At 33.0% G+C, this 22,292-nt stretch overlaps 1 protein-coding gene across 3 annotated transcripts; it reads left to right on the top strand.

Annotated features, from left to right (window-relative positions):
• The first annotated feature begins 11,170 nt into the window (after positions 1 to 11,170).
• LOC110419508 (putative leucine-rich repeat receptor-like serine/threonine-protein kinase At3g14840) lies at positions 11,171 to 20,944 on the top strand. 3 transcript variants are annotated; one of them, XM_021432589.2, is made up of 24 exons: positions 11,175 to 11,458; positions 11,549 to 11,723; positions 13,800 to 13,871; positions 13,998 to 14,066; positions 14,312 to 14,383; positions 14,491 to 14,562; positions 14,700 to 14,771; positions 14,877 to 14,948; positions 15,048 to 15,119; positions 15,217 to 15,288; positions 15,378 to 15,449; positions 15,654 to 15,725; positions 16,152 to 16,217; positions 16,503 to 16,568; positions 16,693 to 16,728; positions 16,855 to 16,895; positions 17,344 to 17,723; positions 17,893 to 18,088; positions 18,502 to 18,657; positions 18,835 to 18,953; positions 19,064 to 19,274; positions 19,388 to 19,625; positions 19,941 to 20,091; positions 20,283 to 20,944. In XM_021432589.2, exons 1-24 carry the CDS (start codon positions 11,368 to 11,370, stop codon positions 20,688 to 20,690), a joined length of 3,051 nt encoding a protein of 1,016 aa, XP_021288264.1. In that variant the 5' UTR covers positions 11,175 to 11,367; the 3' UTR covers positions 20,691 to 20,944. The 3 variants fall into 3 exon arrangements, with proteins under 3 accessions (XP_089640164.1, XP_021288264.1, XP_021288263.1); XM_021432588.2 differs by having other exon boundaries at positions 18,823 to 18,953; XM_089784038.1 differs by lacking the exons at positions 19,941 to 20,091; positions 20,283 to 20,944 and having other exon boundaries at positions 11,171 to 11,458; positions 18,823 to 18,953; positions 19,388 to 19,629.
• Positions 20,945 to 22,292: the final 1,348 nt, after the last annotated feature.

Genomic DNA, 22,292 nt, shown 5'->3' with positions numbered 1-22,292 from the left:
ACAGTATGAGCATTTCAAGACATTATTAAAAAGCTAAATTCTTGCAATGAACTTTCAAGATGGACTTATTTGGAAAGGTTGCTCCAATGGAAATTACAACTCCAGCTTTTTTTACGGTCTTGTACTTCTTGACAATACGTTAGTTGAAGAGCATTAGGGAAAAACTTGGTTAAGCCTTGCTCCGTTTAAAACAAAAATCTTCTACTGGCAACTCCTTAAAGAGGGCATTGTTGTTAAGGATAACCTCGTGAATAAAGGAATTATAAGTGATGTGGCTATTACATGCCTCATATGTAGGAAAGAAAAAAAAAACGATCAATCATCTCTTCTTTCAATGTAAGCATACATGGCCACTGTGGTAATGGTGGGGAAAGCTTTGGAATGTTGAATGGATGTACCATTATGACCCTCAAGTATGCTTTCTTTTTTGGTTTGGATATAATAATTGTCTTAACAATAATAAAGTTTGGAAAATGGCATGGTTTGCTATTCTATGGGCTATTTGGATTATAAGAAATGAAGTAAACTTTAAAGGAAAAGAGTGGGTGACTCTTCAAATTTTTAAATTGATAAAAAGTCAGAATTGCTTGGTGGTGTAAAGTTAAATGGTTGAATCACAACCTAAGTATTGATGATCTCATTAACTTCCTTAATGAAGGCACTTATCGAAGGTATTAAAGAAACACCAAAAAACCTTATAATAAGTTAAACCACCAATAAACAGGTTGAAATTCAATATTAATGGTGCTACTTATAAGAAAAGGTATTTGTATATTATGAAGCTTTAATCTTTACAATGTTATACATATCTATATATACAGATTTGTGATAGTCATAAAATTATGGTGAAGATTTGAGAAACAGATTTCATTGAGGCAAATCAGAAAATTATGGTGAAGATTTGGGAAGCAGATTTCATGAAGGAAAATCCTTGTTTAACAGGTTTTGGCAGATTTCATGCGTGAAGGCATTGATTATTTGATTTGCATTGATGCTAGAAAATCTGGTAAGCTAATGTTTTACTGTTACTTCTTGTGTTTCCTTTTGCTGTCCTTTATATGCCCCCGTAAGATGGTGGAGCCATTGGTGACACCAATCTTGGACCTTAAATAGAAAAACCTTTTTTTAATGAGAGGCTTGGTGAGTCAATCTAGAAGTTGATCATTTGTTGGAATGTAAAAGACCTTAAGTTGTCCATTTTGAACATGTTGTTGCACAAAATGTTAGTTTAGAGCTAAATGCTTCATTCTTGAGTGAAACACAGGATTGGAACTTAAGTATTTAGCTCCACTGTTGTCATGGTGTAGGATTGGTGCAGAGGAAGAAAAGACATGTAGTTCATTGAGTAGATTCTTGATCTAGATTAGTTCTGCAGTGGTGTTGGCAATAGCTCTGTATTCAGCTTCTATGGACGATCTTGCTACTGATATTTGCTTGGATGATTTCCAAGATATAGGATTACTTCCACGATATATTATGTAGCAATGGTGGAGTTTCTATCATCAAGATTTCTAGCCCAATCACAGTCACTAAAGGTAGAAATTTTTTAAGATGATTGTTTGTTTAAGTATAGCCTGTGATGAATAATGCCTTTCAAATTTCTTAGAATTCTTTTGAGACTTGATCAGTGAGTAAGAGTTTGTGAATACATGAATTGAGATAATTTGTTGATGGCATAAGTGATGTCAGGTCTGGTTAGTGAGAGGTATTGAAGAGAACCAATGAGCTTTCTATAATTTGATGCATCAGCTAAACTAGTTCCATCTTTGAGTTGTAGCTTGACATTGGTGGCCATTGATGTGGCAACTTCCTTGGCACTGTCCATTTTAAATTTTTGCAATAGTTCTCTAACATACTTATGTTGAGATAAGAACATGCCTATAGGTGTTGTGGTTACCTCCACTCTTAAAAAGAAATTTAAAGGTCCAAGATCTTTCAAAAAAAATCTTTTAAAGAGTTGCTGCAAAAGTTTTTCAATGTTGTGTCATCATTGCTAGTAACCAATAAGTCATCAACATATACCAAAAAATAAATAATGGCAGAATTTTTGGTATAAATAAATAATGAAGCATCCGGAATTGAGTTTTGGACCCCATAACCAGTAAGGAAACTGCTCAATTCTTGATACCAAGCACGAATAGCCTATTTAAGATCATAAATTGCCTTGTGAAGCTTGTAAACATGAAGGGAATTGTCTTTGTTAAGAAAACCAGTGGGTTGTGCCATGTAAACTGCTTTAGATAAAGTGCCTTAAAGAAATGCATTTTTGACATTAAGTTGTTTAATAGGCCACCCATAAGATAAGGCAATGCTCAAAACAATCTTGATGGTAATAGGCTTAATGAGAAGACTAAATGTGTTTGTATAGTCAATGCCTTCACACTGATGGAACTCTTTTGCCATTAATCTCGATTTGCACCTGCCTATTGAGCCGTCTGGCTTTTTTTTTTACCTTAAACACCCATTTGTAGCCTACAACATTTTGCTTGGAAGATGAAGGAACTAATACCTAAGTTTGATTCTTAACCAGTGCATTGAACTCTTCTATCATTGCTTGTCTCCATTTTGGCTCTTTCATAGCTTGGCTAACACAGGTGGGTTCCATAGGATAAGGAAGTGGATGTTTCACTGTAATGAACAATCTTTTGGGTTTAAAGATATTGTTTTTGGATCTTGTAGTCATGGTATGAGTTTTTATGGGTTGGGATTGAGGCAAGTTTAAAGGTAAGTTAATAGTTGGTATTGACGGTGAGTGAGAATCATTACCTAATGATGAATTCAAAGCAGTAAAAGAGAGGTAATTAGTCTGAGTAAGTGTTTGTTAAGTAAATGAGCTAGTCATATTAGCAACATTTTAGATTGAAGAGTTGTAAAATTCAGAAGGTTGCTGAGTTACAATTAAATATGGAAAAAGTCATTGTTGAACAGAGGTAGTTTGTGTCTTGGTTGAGGTGAATGGAAATATGTGTTCTTGAAACATGAGATGCCTAGACACAAAAATCTTTTGAGTTTCAGGATCAAAGCATTTGTAGGCACTTTGGTTGACAAAATATCTTAAGAAGACACAAAGTTTGGACGTTGGTTGAAGTTTGTGTTTGTTGTAAGGCTTGAGCCATGGATAGAAGAGACAACCAAAGACCTTAAGTGGAGTAGTTTGGTGGAGTTTTGAAAAGAATTTCAAAAGTTGATTTGAGATTAAAAAGTAAGGTGGGAAGTTTATTGATTTGGTAAATAGCAGCTTGAAAGGCATGTGACTAGAATTTTAAAGGCATGGAGGCATGATGAAGTAAGGTTAAACTTGTCTTAACTATATGTCTGTGTCTTCTTTCTGTAGCCCTATTGAGTTCTGGTGTGTATGGAGGGGTTGTCAGATAAGAAATACCATGCGTTGCAAGATATTTGGACATCTTCTAATATTCTTCTCCATTGTTTGAGTATATGCAAGTGATGGATGTGTTAAATGCTTTCACAACCAATGATTGGAATGTGGGAAACAAAAGGTAGACATCATATTTATGTTTCATAGGGATAAACCATATATACTTGGTGAAATAATCAACATACATAACATAATATCTAAAGTCTTCAATGGAAGAGATTTGAGCAAGGCCCCATACATCAGTGTAGAGTAATTGCAAAGGTTTAGTGCTTGACAAAGTTGACTAACCAAATGGCAGTTTATGACTTTTATTACAAGCCCAAGAATTACACCTAAATGCTTTGTTGGGAGTAATAGATGGTAAACCAAAAGATTTTAGCATAAATATAAGGATTTTGGATTATGGATGACCAAGTTTACTATGCTAGACATTAAAGGAAGTTTTGACACTAAGAAATGTCGTTGCAATCATTGAAGGATGTGACATGCATCTTGGAACTCATATAGACCATTTCTATTCAGACCTCTCACTAGTAAGGCTCCCATGCTTAACTCCTTCACTAGAAAATGAAAAAGGGAAAAATTTAATAGATATATTGTTATTTTTACAAAATTTGGATATTGATATGAGGTTTCTTTTCATGTCAGGTACATGTAATACATTTGTTAATTTGAGAGGTTTATTAGTGGTAGAGATAGTAGAAGAGCCAATGTGATTAATTGACAAACTCGTACCATCACCAACAACTATCTCTTCTGGACCACCATATTTAGTGTAGAGTGATAGATTATTCAAGTCTGCTGTCATATGGTGAGATGCCCCTTAGTCAACTACCAAATTCTTATTATCATGAAATTGAGAGGCTATTACAATGGTGGCAACTGGTTCCTTGATGCTTGATTTGTTGTGCCTATAAATCTTTGCATTGTGACCTCGTTTCTCATAAAGCTGACACACTAGTTTAGGAGTATTATGTGCATAATTTTCAATAAATTTCTTTCTTGAATAATGAGAGCTATTACGGTTGGCATTAGATATGAAGTTATTCTTAGAATTACCTCCTCTGGATGTATAGTTACCTCTAGTTTTTCTAGTGACATAGTTTACTATGACAGGATAGGAATCATCTTATTTCAATGCTCTCTCAAAGTTTGTGAAGTTGTCATGAAGTTCTTCAAATGGTATGTCAAACTCCCTTGCTCTGATAACTGTTGATAATTCCTTGAATTCAGGTGCTAGGCCATTCAATATGAAGACCAATAGGTCTTCCTCGCCTATTAGAGCTTGAGCCATTGCAAGCTCATCTGTAGTGCTTTTCATGAGTTGCAAATATTTTGTAACAGGTCTACCTTATTGTGTTGACAACGTCAGTTTTTTTTTAAAATATATAACTCTTGTACAAGTTTTGCTGGCAAACATCTTTGATAACTTCTTCCATGCTTTTTGAGAAATTTTTACTATTGCAATGAGTGGTAATATTGTTTCAAAAACTGATGCCACAACGGCATGCAAAATAAACTGGTCTTGCCTAAACCAGAAAGTGTATTATGGATTTATGGTGTGTGAGCCATCAATATTCATGGCTGGAAGACAAGCCTTTTGTCCTATAATGAAGCTAGTTAAATCATACTCTACTAATAAAGACTTGAATTCTATTTGCCAAGAAAGAAAATTAGTTGAGGTCAATTTGAGAGGTATTTGTGCTACTACATTGATAGAAATAGGAGTGGTGGTGTGGTGGTGTTATTTAAGGAAGGGTTGGTAGCAGCCATGAGAGAGGTTTGAAAAGGATCGAAAGGCTAGTGATGTAATTTGCTCTGATACCATACAAAAAATGGTATTTGTGTGTTATGAAGCTTGAATCTTTACAATGTTATACATATCTATATATACAGATTTGTGATAATCAGAAAATTATGGTGAAGATTTAAGAAGTAGATTTCATGGAGGCAAATCAAAAAATTATGGTGAAAATTTAGGATATAGATTTCATGGAGGCAAATCCTTGTTTGACAGATTTCATGCTTGAAGGCATTGATTATGTGATTTGCATTGATGCTGGAAAATCTAGTAAGTTAATGTTTTGCTGTTACTTCTTATCTTTCTTGTTGTTGTCCTTTATAAGGGTAATCTCGAGGAAGTTGGAGTGGGTGGGATACTAAATGATCATGGTGACAGTCAAGGGCGGACTCAAAGTTTTTTTTGAGTGGTGTCATTAGAATGATGCTCAGAATTTTTTTTCCTCGATCCAGAATATGCTAAGAGAGTATTTAGATCAAATTCCACACGATTTTAATTAAAAGAATATTGTTGAGTACCATCATTAGTAGAATTTTGTTATTGTTGCCTGAGATCCGAGTCTTATGAGAATTTATTTTCTTTTAAAATATCTTTCGATGACTTATTTATCTAAAATTATAAAACTTGTTAAAAATTATTAATCATTACTATAAATTAAAATATTAAATTAAATAAAATATAATCTTACATAACAAATTATCAGGTTCACTAACTAACAATATGATAATTTTTTATTTATTAATTAAAAACTAAATATAAACATCCACAAATCACATAAAGTTAATATAAAAAGTAAATAATCAAATAATACACCTATAAAATAAATAAAAAAGGACTTATAATTTCAAGATATTATTTGACATGCAATTCTATTTTCTATTAGCTAGATTACAATTATGAACCCAAATTATCAAATTAATCAAAAAATATTTAAAGATAAAAACTTACTTTTAGGTTGAAAATTATTTACAATTAAAGCTTGGATGAATTGTTTTGAAAGAGTGAAATATACAACCAAAGACTGAGAAGGGGAAGGACTTGAATTTTTAGACAGAGAAAGTAGTTTATGTTTTAATTTTTTTAATAAAATATTAAATTATAGAAGGAATTTTTTTATTTTTATAACATTTAAATATTAATACATAAATTACATTTTGATAAAAACACTTTTACTTTGAGTCTTTCACCACACTCCTTGTAAAATTGTAAAAAAAAAATAATGGGTTCATTGCCTTCATTGGTATATTAATTACCTTAAATTCTAAATAAATAATATAAAAATTAAAACATTTTAAGAAGTGAGTGGTGTCAGGTGACACCACTCCCTCTAACGTGGGTTTGCCTATGGTGATAGTCTTCTTCTCATCTCCAAGGCCATTAGGTTTTCTAACTCTAATCTGGCAAAACTTCTTGCTGTCGAGGAGGTTGTCTTTCTATTTGTTGCATCAGGTTGGCATTCCACTTTCTCTCTTATTCTTGAATCTGACTCATCTAATATTGTGAAGTGGATCCAAAATCCGTATTGATGTTTCCTAGAGGCTTAGAAAGCATGTAATCCAAATTATCAAATTATTGGAGAAAGTCTACTATTGGAGTCTACCCACATGCGCCATTCTGCCAATAAGGCATGGATTAACTTGCAAAAAACAGTGTGCAAAGGCTTTAGGATTTGTTTTGGATCAACCTTGATGAAATGCATTTTAACAATGATGAAGAGGTGACTGATTAATTAAAGGAGATGCTCTGTTTAGTTTCTTGCAAAGATGTGGCTTACAGCCTAATTATGATCCATTATCCTGTGTTCTTATGCAATTTTTGGCCTTTTGCTTTCTGTTGAGCCATGAATCCAAGTGTTGGTTTAGGTTCACTTCAGGTGTTCTTTATTAGTGATTTTTTTGTGGCTATTACTAGACTTTGTGATGCTACTGAATTTTTGAAGGCATTCTGTATAGTGTGCAGATTTGTATCATTTTTGTATAATGAAGCTTCTTTTAAGAAGTTTTTGTCAACAGTGACTATTATGCTATTGTTCTAAGTGGAATGAAGGTCTCCTTATCATAGTTTTTTTTGTTTTTTGTGGTTTTTGTCCATGTAAGCTATGACTTCCTTTGCTTCCTTCGATTTGCAATGATAATCTTTCACTTGCTTTCCCAAAAAATAAAACCCTATAGAGATGTGATGTGTCAATCCAATTAGATTTGTTAATTGAATAATTTCTTTGTTTACATTCACATATGTAAATAAGCTATTATAATTAATGGTTGACTAATTGTAATTAGTCACTTGTAATTTTATACCCTTATGGTGTTGACATAGTATTAATGTGGTGTTAATATAAACCCTGAAGTCAATTGGATTGATCAAGGGATATATTGTTATTTAATGTATACTTAATTGCATAACAATATGTGATGGAGGTTTTTCTTCATGTTAGTGCAATAATAAGGAGTTATTAACTACTAATTGGATGAAGCTCATGAAACATAAATACCTTGCAAGAGAATTATAAAGTTATTACAATTATGATATCACTATGCATTAAAGCCATACTCTTAAAATTGTTTCTGGTCATTGTATTGTCAAGTCAAGGCATTGATAATGCTCAAAGACTAATATATGTTAAGCCTCCTTACTTAGGAAATAAGCATTCGATCTCATAGATTGAAATATATGGGATACTTGAGAATAACATGTGGATGCTTGTTAAAGAACAAGTTCATTGAACATGACTTGTTATGAGAACTCTATTTGATATTTCACTTAAGTATTTATGGAATATGTTCTCATGTGATAGTCGTGTAACTAGTCATCGGACTTGAGATATTAGGTCATCATGCATGAAGAATAACATACTTTGATTTCACCCTTATGGATCTAAAGGCAACCAAATGCCTAAATAGAGTGTTTTTGAGTATGTCATGAAGCATACGAAGGTGGATAAGTGATCAAGAGAGAATTCATCACCTCAAGTGATATGAGAGGATATATCTCACTTGTTCTTAATTCTAGATAAACTCGTATAAAGTCTTTAGCCAAAGCATGATGAATTTGAGGAAAGTTAGTTTCCTAAATACATAAAGTTAGTCATGAATTATGAGAACTAATATAAAATGTCATAAGTAGACACTAAGTCATGCTTTATGATATATCCGAGATATTTGATAAAAGGACCGTATTGCACTTAGAAACTTATCAATAAAATGCTTTGTCAAATTTTTTAATTTATTCTTTAACATTTGGGCGGTCATGATGTATTGTGAGATGCCGTTCATGATCTATAAATATAAATCAATTATCAAATTGATATTTGATTAGGATTTATATTTATTGTCAACATGTTAAAAGCCTAATAGGTCACACACATTAAGTGACATGATTGAGTTTAAAAAAAGATAATCAATTAAGTTGGATTTAAGTGGAATAAACCAAAATAAAGTGAAAAATTAATTAAGTTCTTAATGGCTTAATTGAATTAAAACATAATTGTTGTATCTAGGTTTACAATTTAGTTTGGCTATATAAATATGTTATGTTAACTAATTAAAACTCTAAGCCTCCAGTCACTTTTTTAGCCATTTTATAAAAATAAGAAAAGAAAAATATTTTTTTGTCTTACAAAAATAAGATTTAGCAAGAATTTTTAATCCTTTTGTTTTAAAAATAAAACTTGCTAGCATAAGTAAAATCTTACTTTTTGAGAAGGTCTTATTCGATCACTATGTGGATTACTGTTAGAGACTAAATATTTGAGCGGCTGAAGATTTGATAAATCTTAAAAGTGAAGAAGCAAAGATTTTGACTGCAAGATTTTAAACCGTTATATTCTCTTTTGGGGTTTCTTACTTCGTCACAAGCGTTTTTTAATTTAATTTGCTCTTAATTACGATATCTAAAGTAAGGTATATAACTCTTAAACTTATGAATGCTTATAATTAATTTGAAAATTACATGAAAAACACAAACATTGATCCTCTAGAATTCGGCTGTTTCTCTGATTAAATGTTAGTTTATTTTTCTACTATGTTATATTTTAATTTCATGATTAATTTCTTATTTGAGCATGAGGTCGAATCCTAACATGTGGAAAGTAAAAAATATCATATGATCATGTCATTATGCTACATCATTATATCATATTATCATCAACTACGACATATCAGTATGCCATGTCAACGCTACAACACACAAAAATAACATATGACAAATGATATTTTACTAAGCCAACTATTAGTTATAAGGATTCATTAAGCTCAAAATAAAAATATAAAAACTTATTTGGTTCAAAATAAAAGTATAAGAAGTTCAACGAATACAATAAAAAAATAAAACTTTATTTAAAATTTTTTAAATAATTTAAAAACTTTTTGAAGTATTATACAATATGGTGCTTTTTTTTTCCACCCACAGTTTTTCTTTTTTTATGCGAATCAGTTATATTATTTATTTAACCTATTCAAATGGTAACATTTGCAATTTAAAAAAAATAAAAACATGCATGAAGTTAGGTTCATTATCCCAAAATATGTATCATATTCAAATTAGTCGGATCATTATGTATTTAAATTCATTATCAGTTCCCAAGAACATACCTATTTATTTTAATATTGATAATGAATTACCGCAAATAGGATAGAAAAATTGATGTTGACTATCAACATGAAGCAAAGCAGAGCTGTCACCAGCAAATAATCCGACAAGGCATAGTTGGCCAACACAGACTAATGTGCTCTTGTGTGTCTATATAGAGCCACTTGTATTATTTAACTAGCAATTAGAGTTAGAAATGAAATCTGATGGAGCACAAATGTAAGATAATTTCCCTAGTTCCAAATCAAACTTGGTAGCTAGTTAGGTATATATTTTCTGTCTTTCTTTGGTCAATACATAGATAGAAAGCATTTCGTTTACTGCTTGTCCTTTCACCTCATTGTTAATTAATTCCTCACTGACAAGTTTCCATGGGCAGGATCAATCACTAGCAATTTTTCTGTAGCCATTTCTTATTTGTACTAGTATAAGCAATCACTGTCTGGCCCTTCTATTAAACTTGTTTGGATTACCAAAATGTCGGTGCATGTGAGAAAATTTTCAATTTTCAAACATATAGAAGGGGAAAGCCCCACCCATCACCCCATGCATATTCCTCATCTGTATAATTCAAATATGTAATCCTTTAAAAAATCTTTAAATTATTTTAAAAAATTTAAATAAATTTTTATATTTTTATTCAATCAAGGCCTTATACTTTTATTTTAAACTAAATAAGCTCTTATATTTTTATTTGAGTCAAATAAATTTTATGATTAATAATTGACTTAATTAAAATATCATTTATCATTATATGTTACTTGCTGCTGACATGCCATGTTAATTTATCATAATTGATGATGATGTGGTATATTGATATATCATAATTGACATGATAACATGATTATATAATATTTTTTATCTTTCACATCAACCTCATATCAATACCATATGCATATAAAATGATAAAAAATATTTTAATAATTAATTAATTATTAGTTATAAAGACTTATTTGACTTAAAGTAAAAATATAAAAACTTGATTGAATGTAATGAAAAAATAAAAATTTTTTAAATTTTTTTAAATAAATAAAAAATTTATTTAAATATTATTAAAAAAAATCGACATCCACTACCATGATTTCTCTCTAATCTATTCATGGCCTCATGTAAATATCTAGGAATCTTTAGTCTTATAACATTTCCAATGCTACACAATTTTCATATGACAACAACACATGCAAATTCACTGCATACGTACAAAAGCGACACATGGATTTCAGTGTTCATCCTTATCGACGGGGGATATCTTGTTCACTCAAATCAAAAGCGTACCATGCTTTTTTTGCAACTTGATACTTGGATATTATTCTGGTGGGACTGCACAAACTGTTCACAGTCATACAATAATGGTTGACTTGATATTTTGGAGTTGTCTTCAAGATCTACTTTTTCCCATCTTCAATAGATCAAACCAAAAGGTCTTTCCTAATTGGGTACCTTTTCATACACCTAAAATGCCCATTCTTTTCATTAACTTCTTCCAACAAACCTCACATAGCTACCATTTCTCTCATCTCTTGATTTCCAGCCATGTTCTGCATTCAATTGTGAACTGAAGGTCTTGATCACTAATTCCTCTTAAAAACCAAAAAAGAAAATGTTCACTCGTCGACTTCTTCTAGCTTCAATCCTTGTAACTTGCTGCCTTACAACTTCTGTATTTGGAGCTACACTTCCTGACGATGAAGGTTTTTTTTTTTTTTTGTTGAATAATCATTTTCTTTTTGCTTTGTTTTCTCTTATGTTTGATGTTGTACATGGATATTGTTGTTTTGCAGTGCAATACCTGCGTGACATTGCAAAGACACTAGGGAAGACAAACTGGAACTTCAGCGTTGATCCATGCAGTGGAGAAGAAGGGTGGGCTAAGGCCAACCCGGTCAAAGGATTCGAAAATGCTGTCACCTGTAATTGCTCCTTCTCCAATGCCACCGTCTGCCATGTCGTTAGCATGTATGCTACTCTCTCTCTCTTCTTTTTCTCCTTCCAATTTCTTCTTCGAGACTTATCTCCAGTACTTGTTGAAATAATTGATACTAGTAAAAATTAGTTCGAAAATCAAAATAATGAAAAAAATTACTATTATTAATAACAATTCAGACATATTCCGACAGATTATTATTCTATTTAAAAATATTGAGATTTATCCCTATTCCTACAAACGTTTTCAAATATGGTAGTAATAATAACAATAATAATTATTTTACAATTACTTGTGAAGCAATACAGTTTAATTGTCTCTCAAGTAGGGTCGCATACGCGGTGACAGTTGAGGGTTCAAACAATAAGTGTGTTCTATTTAAAAATAAACAAAATAACTAAATGTGTTCTACTTTTATAGGTGATTATCTACATTTGTAATCAAGTTACATCATGCATAGTGACTACGAGGATTAGTTATATCTAATTAGCTCATTATTACAAGTAAAAGTGCTTTATACGTTAATTATAGCAGGCTAGTTAGTATGAAATCTTAATTAACAAGTTTCTTATTACTAAAGGAGATTTTTTTGTTATGAATAAGCCAAAGCAAAGAGATAGAGCAAACATCTAAGGTCACATACGGTAAGAAAAAATCAATTCTCTTTGCCTCTGGGCTTTGCAGAAACAACCCAACAGTTAAAATATTTTGTTAATTCTCTAGTTAAAATGTTAAAGATGAATTATGCAGTTTAAAAGATTAAAAAAAAAACTAACTCCTTTTTTGTCTTATATTATACATAATTAAATGTTTGATCATTCTTCTTGGTAATGGGTAACAAAATTTTAGGCACGAACTTGGAAAGTGCATGTTGAGTGATTACGTTAAAGTAAACCATAAAGGACTGATAGGCTGTCTATAAAGATAGAAAACCTGTCTCTTTCTGCATCTATTATTGTGCTTATTGCCCTGGAAAGCCTGAACACACCTTTTGCTAGTGATTGGCTGAGTGAAATTCACGTAGTATTGACTGGTTTGAGTTGAGATTAGACACGTCGCCCCCAAAGGAGTATCCAAGTTCATGCATGAACTGAATTCGAAAGCGAATTCTTCGAAAAAAACAAACAAAACAAAAGAAAGAAATTCAACAACAAACCAAAACGCCACCTATGAGTTGCAAACGTTGTCGTTTCCCAATCTTTACGGCCCCTTCAGACAGCTAATAAGCCCACTGGTGTTGACTTTGACTTGAACCCTCATGTTAAAGCTGCCTATATCGAGCTTAAGATGAGAATTAAGTACATAATTTTTTTTATTAGTCTAAAGAAATACATGATTGAGCATGCGAAAATGAAGGTTGGAAGTGACATCTAAGAATATTTGAAGTGATAACATTCATGGAAATTAAGCAAAGCAAAGTCCTGACAAAAGCATGCACATTGACGTGTGGGTCAATGGCATATATGTGCAGAAATGTGGGCATAACTCCTTTGCTTTGATAGTATGGGTGGGCCTAACGTATTTTGACTTTGGTCAACCAATGACACCTAGTCTAAACTGGTTCAAACCAACTCCAACACTACTGTTCTTAATTTCTTCTCCTCAATTACAATTTTGGAGAGGTGGGTTTTTTACTGTTTAATATAAGTACTTATCATTAGATAAAATATTTAATTTAATATTTTTATGTCTTTCTTTACGTTTTAAATTTAATATTTAATGTCCGTCTTTAATTTTTGAATTATTTTAACATTATATCTATTTCTCATTATCAAACATTTGCAATTTTTTTATTTTTTTTCTTATTTTACATTAATTTAATTTTTTCTTAATTCTTAGAAATTAAAAATTATAATTTATCAATGTTACAAAAAATTTTAAAAACTAAAGTCAAAGTGCTTTTCATAAATATGTTTAATGAGACCAAAGGCCTGTTAGGATCTAGATATAATGACTGATTCCTTTTCTAACAGCATAAGTTTTTGTGACAATGAGTAACTTGTACCTTCTACTTGTTATAACTTAAATGTATAACGATGGTCAGTCAACTTAACCTCAACGATAGTAGTTAGTCTCATGCACCACACCCTAATTTTCTATTGAAACAGAGTTCTCAAGGCACAGAATCTCCCAGGGACTCTCCCAAAAGAATTGATCAAGTTCCCTTACCTCCAAGAAATGTAAGTCTTTAACTACTTCCCAATCCTTTTCTTGGAAGTTTAGTTTTGGCACCTCATTTTTCTCGCAGCTACCAAAGACCATAAATTCCTTTGCATTAACGAACTTAACTGTCAACGTTCTTGCAGTGACCTCAGCCGCAACTTCATTAATGGCACCATACCTGCAGAGTGGGGTTCCATGCAACTTGTCAACATGTATGTTCTCTATATCATACATGAGTTTCACTTACATGTATCTTACACCTGCATAAGATTGTTACAAATAGTTTTTCGCATCACAGCTATCTTTAACGACTTCAAATTTGTTGCTGATAGATTTTTGCAGCAAGATTTTACTTGTTGCAACGTGCCGACAAATAGTTATGATGCACAAATGTATGTGAAATTCAAAATTGTTTTGTTCTTATGCTATGGTGAAAGTAACATGAGTATTGTTGCAGTTCTCTTCTTGGAAATCGCTTATCAGGTTCAATCCCAAAAGAGCTTGGAAATATAACTACTCTTACCAGCATGTGAGTTATTGGTAGCCAGTTTTTGTGGAATTTCTTACTTTAGTACGATCTAGGAATGTCTGTTATCAATATCAGCTGAGTCAATTTAAATGATGAACAACATGTAGATCAACTGAGTTCAATCAGCTTTCTGGAGCTTTGCCTCAAGAGCTTGGGAAACTGCCCAAGCTTCAAAGAATGTAGGACTCTTAATCTTTAAATCTTCATAAGAATTTCATTTATTACTGCTTTTATTATATCTGATTTAATGCTTGAGTTTTCTTTCTGTTCTAGTTTATTTACTTCTTCATACTCCATTGTTGTTATTGGTGTTTAGGCTTCTTAGCTCTAACAATTTTACTGGGGAAATACCTGAAACATTTGCAAAGCTGACCACATTGAAGGACTTGTAAGCTTTTATTTTTCTGATTTATCAGGCTTTAATTATAATTTTATACACTTGAATTTATTAATATGTTACAATGCTAATTCTGATCATTTTGTGCTCTCACAGTCGGATTAGTGATAACCACTTCACTGGAAAGATTCCCGACTTCATCCAGAATTGGACAAAACTTGAAAAATTGTATGGTCTTTGGTATTCTGACGGATTCTGAACAGTACATTATTCATTAGAATCTTACTTTATAACTTACTTACCTAAGAAAAATGTTGGTAATGGCAGAGCAATTCAGGCAAGTGGTCTGATTGGACCAATTCCATCAACCATTGGTGCTTTGGAAAAATTAACTGACTTGTAAGCTGGATCTTTATCTTAATATATTCCAATTCTTCATATTGGTACGTTGCAGTTTTATTATGTAGTTAACTAATAATGAAATACTGATATACAGGAGAATAAGTGACTTGAATGGCAGTGATGCAACTTTTCCACCACTTAGTAGCATGCAAAAGATGAAGATACTGTGAGTAAAATTCTGCAATAAAGAGGAGTCATTAACCATATCAATAACTGTTTTTAACTTAAATAATTGCTATTGTGGCTTTGTTACAGGATATTGAGAAGTTGCAATCTCATTGGACAGTTACCTGAATATCTTGGGGATATGACAACTTTGAAGACCTTGTGAGTTATAAACCTGATTTCCTTCTTATTTTGTGTCATCCTTTATCCTCTCTTCCCATTTTACTTGTGAATTTGAGAGTGCTGCTCAGAAATATTTGGGCTTTCTTTTCAACCTTGTTTATTTGAGAGTAGGAGTAACTTTACTGAGACAAATTTTGGTTACAATGCCTTTAAGTTTGCAACTTTTCTGTTTTCCTCTTGCAGAGATCTCAGCTTTAACAAACTCAGTGGAGAAATTCCAACCAGTTTTTCTGGCCTTGTGGATGTGGATTACTTGTAAGTGATTGATCTTGATTGTAAACTTTCCCCACTTAAGTGCAAGCAGCATTTTCCTTGGATATCAAGACAGTGTTTTACCTGATCCAATGAACATAATTACTATTAGCAAGTAGGATTAAATGGCCTAAGTTATACATCATTTAAATTGTACCAACAACTTATATGCATAACCATTCTTTGTTTATGCCAAACTTGTTTCCTCTGTCAGAGGATGTATACATTTAATTCTATCAACTAGAGTTTAGGATCAAATTATACCACAATTGAAGTGTTTAACTAAAATGTAAGTTTGCTGGTCTAAATATTTATTCTGTTTTCAGTATACTCTTCTTTGGCATTGCAAGTGAGGAATCATGCCATCAGTTATTCTGTTCTTTAATGCAGAATATTTGATTTCATTAAGTTATTATTATTTTTTGTCAGGTATTTAACTCGAAACTTGCTTACTGGATCAGTCCCTTCTTGGATACTGGAAAAAGGAGACGTTGTGTAAGATTCTCTTCCTGATATCGGTTAATTAGATTTGTGCATAGGCCTTTGTTTGGTCTTCTTAAAGCTTAATTTTTTGAATCCTGCTTAGAAGGTAACTGCATAAAGGGAATGAAATATGAACTTACTCTGTACTATAAACTCAAATTTGAGGAAAAGCCATAGATATACTTAAGAGAACATTAATGAAATTTATACTTTAAATGTATCTTCAAAGTGTTCTTGCGAATAAGCTTGTTAGATCATTTATGATTGATAACTTACAGAAGTCTAAAATTTCTGCAGTGATCTTACTTATAACAATTTCACAGCTGGAAGCCAAGGGACATCGACTTGTCAACAGCGGAGTGTGTAAGAATTTTATCATGTGACATCTGCTAGCTATGATTTTCTATTTTTATTTGTTTTGAGGGGTGGAAGTTATGAATTAGTCATCTGCTAGCTATGATTTTATAAACTTTAATGCTTTTTGCAGGAATTTGTTTGCAAGCACTTCACGCAGCAATACCTTGTAAGTGTGAACGTCTTTTGTTTTTCTTTTAAAGGGTATTCTCAAAATTTTTATCATTCTTACACGTACGATGCAATCTTGCTGTCAAAATGCTGACATTTTCTGGACCTTCTATTGTTTTATCAGGGGAACTGTTTACTGTTTGAGAAGCTTTCAGTGCCCAAAATGTAAGTAGAAATGTTATTATGCATCTTAAAGATCTCCAATCTTTCGGAATAGATTCTCATTGATAATACTTTAGCATTGAATTGCATATGATGATTTAGAACACTCTCTTTTACTTTCAAAGATAACTGATCTTTCTGCAAGTGCTCTAACCATTGTGTCTTAGCACTAGACCAATTTGCGGGCAATTTGAGGTTGAAATTCTGCCATTTTGAATCCACGTCAACATGACTCTCATATTGCTGTTTGCTAGTCTGTTTAAACTTGTGCCATAAGTTACCATAGTTGTCGAGTAAAGAGTTTATAGATTGTCACAATGAAACTATGAAAATACTTTTGTAGATGGAAAATAGTACCCCTCTGTTGCTCTTCTTATTATGTGTGTGAACATTTCATTCTGAAGAGTATAATACTTCAATAGCTTTTCAGCAGTTGTTTTTTATGTCTCAGCTTGGTACTCTCTCCATATAAACTGTGGGGGCAGACAAGTTACTCTTGGTGGAAATACCACATATGAAGAAGATACAGATGGATCTGGGCCTTCAAGATTTTTCCAGAGCAGAAGTAATTGGGCATTTAGCAGCACTGGCCACTTCTTGGATGATGACCGTCCAACAGACACCTATATTGGGACAAATGCATCTAAACTATCTATGAATGATTCCCAACTATACATGAATGCTCGCATTTCTCCCATTTCTTTGACTTACTATGGATTCTGTCTGGGAAATGGAAACTACACAGTGAACCTCCATTTTGCAGAGATAATGTTCACTAATGACAATACGTATTCCAGCTTGGGAAGGCGCATATTTGATATTTACCTTCAGGTAGTTATTCAATATAGTTCTTGCTAACAAAGTTCTGTTGTTGGACAAACTTAAACAATATTAGGAGCTTCAGCCTATAATTTCTATTACACTCTAAAACTGAGCACAAAAGAACTTCTTAACATGTGCGTGCATGAAATTTTCAGTTAACTGGAATTGCCAATTGCAGGGCAAGCTGGTGCAGAAGGATTTTAATATCGAGGATGAAGCAGGTGGAGTTGGCAAGGCAGTCATAAAAAAGCTTCCTGTGGCGGTGACTAATAGTACCTTGGAGATCCGGTTTCATTGGGAAGGGAAAGGGACAACTGGTATTCCTGTTAGAGGAGTTTATGGTCCCCTTATATCAGCAATATCTGTGAATCCTGGTATGTTGTACAATATCATAAGATTCTTCTTGTCTTTCATTTTCGGTCACAGATGTCCAATTTGTCACCAGCACTGCTACAAGTACCATACGATATAGCTAGGCAATCTTGTTCAAACTTCAATATTTGTGTTTCCTTAGGATTCTAGGAATCCAAATGCTGAAATTTCAAAAAAAAATTTCTCTTATTAATTTGATTTGAGTCACTTTTTATCATACACAAAAGAAAAAACATTTTCAATTTTGTTTCACTCAATTTTTTTTTTTAACTTCTCTTTTGTTTGATGATCAAGAATTCTATTTTTGCATCCAATCTATCCATTCTACATGATTTCCAATTAATTGGATTATGCATATATCAGGAAAACAATGTAATATCATCTATGTAACTCTGTTATAATTTTCTTCAAGCAGATTTCATACCTCCATCAGAAAATACCGGAGATAGTAGCGGTATATCTGTGGGTGCAGTGATTGGAATTGTATCTGGAGCAGCATTTGGCATCCTTCTAATTATTGTTATACTTTGGTGGAGCGGCTGTTTAAGACAGAAAGGCACCTTGGAACAAGGTATTTGTAGGTGCAAGATTTTATTAGGATGTTACCTCCCAACCCCATTTTGCCTGTTTAAAGCTTAGAGGGGATACCAATTACCAATGTCCACTTAAATTTACCTTTAGACAGGAAACCATAGATTTTAGTAGCTGTCATATCAAAGGTCCTATTCTTGCTTAGCTTCTTTTACAGATCTAAAAGGTCTAGACTTGAAGATTGGTTCCTTTAGTTTGAGGCAAATCAAAGCTGCCACAAACAATTTTGATGCTGCTAATAAAATTGGAGAAGGAGGCTTTGGACCTGTTTACAAGGTATCTTGTGCAACAAATACATTCTTCTCATTCCTTGCAATGTTCCTGTTGCAGCTCTTCCTCCAAATATGTTAATATTAGTTGAAGCTGATAATATTTCTCAAATGCAGGGCCTTCTGGCAGATGGCACTGAAATTGCCGTTAAGCAGTTATCTGCTAAATCAAAGCAAGGAAATCGTGAGTTTGTGAATGAACTTGGCATGATTTCTGCTCTGCAACACCCTCATCTGGTAAAGCTATATGGATGTTGTATTGAAGGAAATCAACTGTTACTGATTTATGAGTACTTGGAAAACAACAGCCTTGCCCGTGCATTGTTTGGTAGGTTCTAGACACATGATTTACTTGATTGCCTGAATTTAAAGATATTCATGAATGTATACACGCAAATAAACATTACATATCTGAACTATTCTTTATTTGGTTACTAAAAGGTCCAGAAGAATGTCAATTGAAATTAGACTGGTCAACAAGGCAGAAGATCTGCATTGGAATAGCAAGAGGTTTGGCATATCTCCATGAAGAATCAAGGTTGAAGATTGTGCATAGAGACATCAAGGCCACAAATGTGTTGCTTGACAAGCATTTAAACCCTAAAATATCAGATTTTGGTTTAGCCAAGCTTGATGAGGAGGATAACACTCACATTAGCACCCGAGTTGCTGGAACTTTGTAAGCATCACTGTTCTGATTGCTTATGAATTTATTCCTTCATAATTTTTTATACAAGCTTTACTCTTACAACAAGTAATAGAAATAAAAGCGATGAAAAGAGAGGAAAAAATTCATACGAACAGGTATTTTTGACAATGCAGAACTTTATAGGATAGTACTTTAATGCAAGTTGATTGAGTATAGTTGCATGGCCATCAGGTAGAAAGATGTATGCCATGATGATGACAGTTATTGCGATCTTCTAAATGCAATGAATGTCTGACATGAAAAAACTATAATGATGTACTAAATTAATCTTTTGAACTATTGCAGTGGCTATATGGCTCCTGAATATGCAATGCGTGGTTATTTGACTGATAAAGCAGATGTTTATAGTTTTGGGATAGTGGCCCTGGAAATTGTTAGTGGGAGGAGCAACATTAGTCACCGTCCGAAGGAAGAATGTTTTCATCTTATTGATTGGGTAATGTTACATTTATCCTCTCTCTCTTTCTCTTTTTCTGTTTCAGCAAAAGTTTATTGGAACTCTTATTCTTGGATTGCAATACTGGATAGTATTGGTTTTCTCTTTCCAATTTTATCAGTGGAAGCTTATGCACTTTCTAGAATTTGAATATTTAGTTGTATCAATTCAATCTTCCCTGTTGTTTCCAGGTTCTTGCTTTGAAGGAGCAAGGAAGTCTATTGGATCTGGTTGATCCAAGGATGGGCTCTGATTACAACAAAGAGGAGGTGATGGCAATGATCAATGTGGCTCTCCTATGCACCAATGCTACTGCTGCTGCTCGGCCTGCCATGTCCTCGGTGGTGAGCATGCTTGAAGGCAGGGCTGCTGTTCAGGAATTGGTTAGAGATTCAAGCAATGGTTTTGATGAATCGAAGTCTCAGGCGATGAAGAGGCTTTACCAGCATCTTGAAGAAAAGAGTGCCCCTGAGAGCCAGAGACACAGTAGCATGTCAACAGTTGGGCCGTGGACTTCTTCCTCTACATCTACTGCTGATCTCTATCCAGTCACTTTAACTTCTGATTATTGGCAGAACAGAGACTCATCAACAACCTAAGCATACCGCCCTGATTGGAATGAGAGAGACTTGCTTTCAGTTATGTAGCTTAGCAAATGGATTGGGAAAGGGGAATGAAAAACAAGTCTCAGAACGTTTGTTAACTTTTTCCCAAAAAGAAAAATGTAAATCGGCAGATATAGCAACTGTTTTTATGCAATTATATATAGTTTTTATTGCTGTACCTACAAAATATTATATGTTCACGTTGACAACCTTTGTTTGCTTCGAAAATTTAAAAAGAAAACTTGTAATATTAAGGATTTTTTTTTTGTTTACAATGAGTTATAATTATTAACATTTTTCCTAGTACAAAAGATGATGGGTTCTCAAATTCAATCTCAACAGTAGTAACCTATTTAAATATTTAATTATAAAATAATTACTAATCAAGTTTTTACCTTACGAAAACATAGTGGTATGATATTTATATACACTAGGATGGAACGTCCGTTCCTATCGTTATCTAGGGACGTTAATTTCATTAAAGTTCATGCAGGACTTTTACACAAGCTGCCAATTGATGACCATTATTTTGTGCGGACTAGTTCTCTTTGCCAGTCAAATGTAATAGCCACAAACATCAAATAATTGCAGTAGGATTGACTTAAACGTGTTCACTGTCTCTCGTTTGTCCTCGACGAGGCGGCTTCTTGGTCTTGCCTTGTGTCCTTTCACGCTTTTTATGTTCCTTTTAAGTGAAAAATAAAGCAAAGAGAGCAACTGAATTCCTCTTCAAACATTCCAACATGTTCTTTCTTCGACCTGCTGCTTTCGCTTCAATGTTCATTGTCTGTTTCCTTACAACGTTAGCATTTGGAAGCAACACTTCCACATGATGAAGGTAATTGACAATCTTCTAGACAGAAGTTGGCTCAATTCTTTCATTTGGTTTGATTGTTCTACTGAATTACGTTGTATGTGTATAGTGGCCGCTTTGAAAAGCATAGCGGAAACGTTAGGGAAGACAAACTGGAACTTTGAAGTTGATCCATACAGTAGAGACAGCAGTTGGGTTGGGGTAGAAGATTTGAAAGACTACGATAATAATGTCACCTGTGATTGCTCCTTCTCCAATAACACTATCTGCCATGTCGTTAACATGTAAGTGTCTCTCTCTTTTGTCTCATAAGATGAATTTTTGAATCAATATTTATAATCCATATATTGATTAGTTATTATTACATATATCGATTTAAAATGTACTTGAAAAACCAAACCCTTTCGATGAAGTTAGCACGCAGGTGCTTATGTAGATACCATACATAAACCCTGTTGGACATTTTCAAATACAAATATGATTTCATATCGAAATAGAAGGAAAGTTGTGATTGTTGGAAATTAAAAGAAGGGTTGTGTCTGTTGAAAATTAAATCAATAGACACTATAAAATAAGAAAAGAGTCACGTCTGTTGGAAAAGACCAACAGGAGCAACTCTTTGAAACAGACACAAATAGTGTCTGTTGAGAACAGGCATCTATGCCTATAAAAGATGAGCCTCCTTATCCAATGAAAATCAAAAAAACAGTAATATCTCTCCTTCTTCTTCCTCAAACATCTTTCAAGTTTTCTTCTATACTATTTTCTTGCAGAAAAAATAT

This window comes from Theobroma umbraticum, unplaced genomic scaffold (genome assembly GCF_002168275.2).
Source record: "Theobroma umbraticum cultivar Fairchild unplaced genomic scaffold, ASM216827v3 scaffold_67.0, whole genome shotgun sequence".
In the NCBI taxonomy this organism is placed as follows: Eukaryota; Viridiplantae; Streptophyta; class Magnoliopsida; order Malvales; family Malvaceae; genus Theobroma; species Theobroma umbraticum.
This window is presented reverse-complemented; position numbering and strand designations above follow the sequence as displayed.

Bases quoted from the DNA above. Each gene is read 5' to 3' on its own strand.
- LOC110419508 (XM_021432588.2), top strand. From the start codon at position 11,368: ATGTTCACTCGTCGACTTCTTCTAGCTTCAATCCTTGTAACTTGCTGC. The intron at 14,772-14,876 runs GTAAGCTTTTAT...GTGCTCTCACAG, and splicing joins CTGACCACATTGAAGGACTT to TCGGATTAGTGATAACCACT. The intron at 19,626-19,940 runs GTAAGCATCACT...GAACTATTGCAG, and splicing joins ACCCGAGTTGCTGGAACTTT to TGGCTATATGGCTCCTGAAT.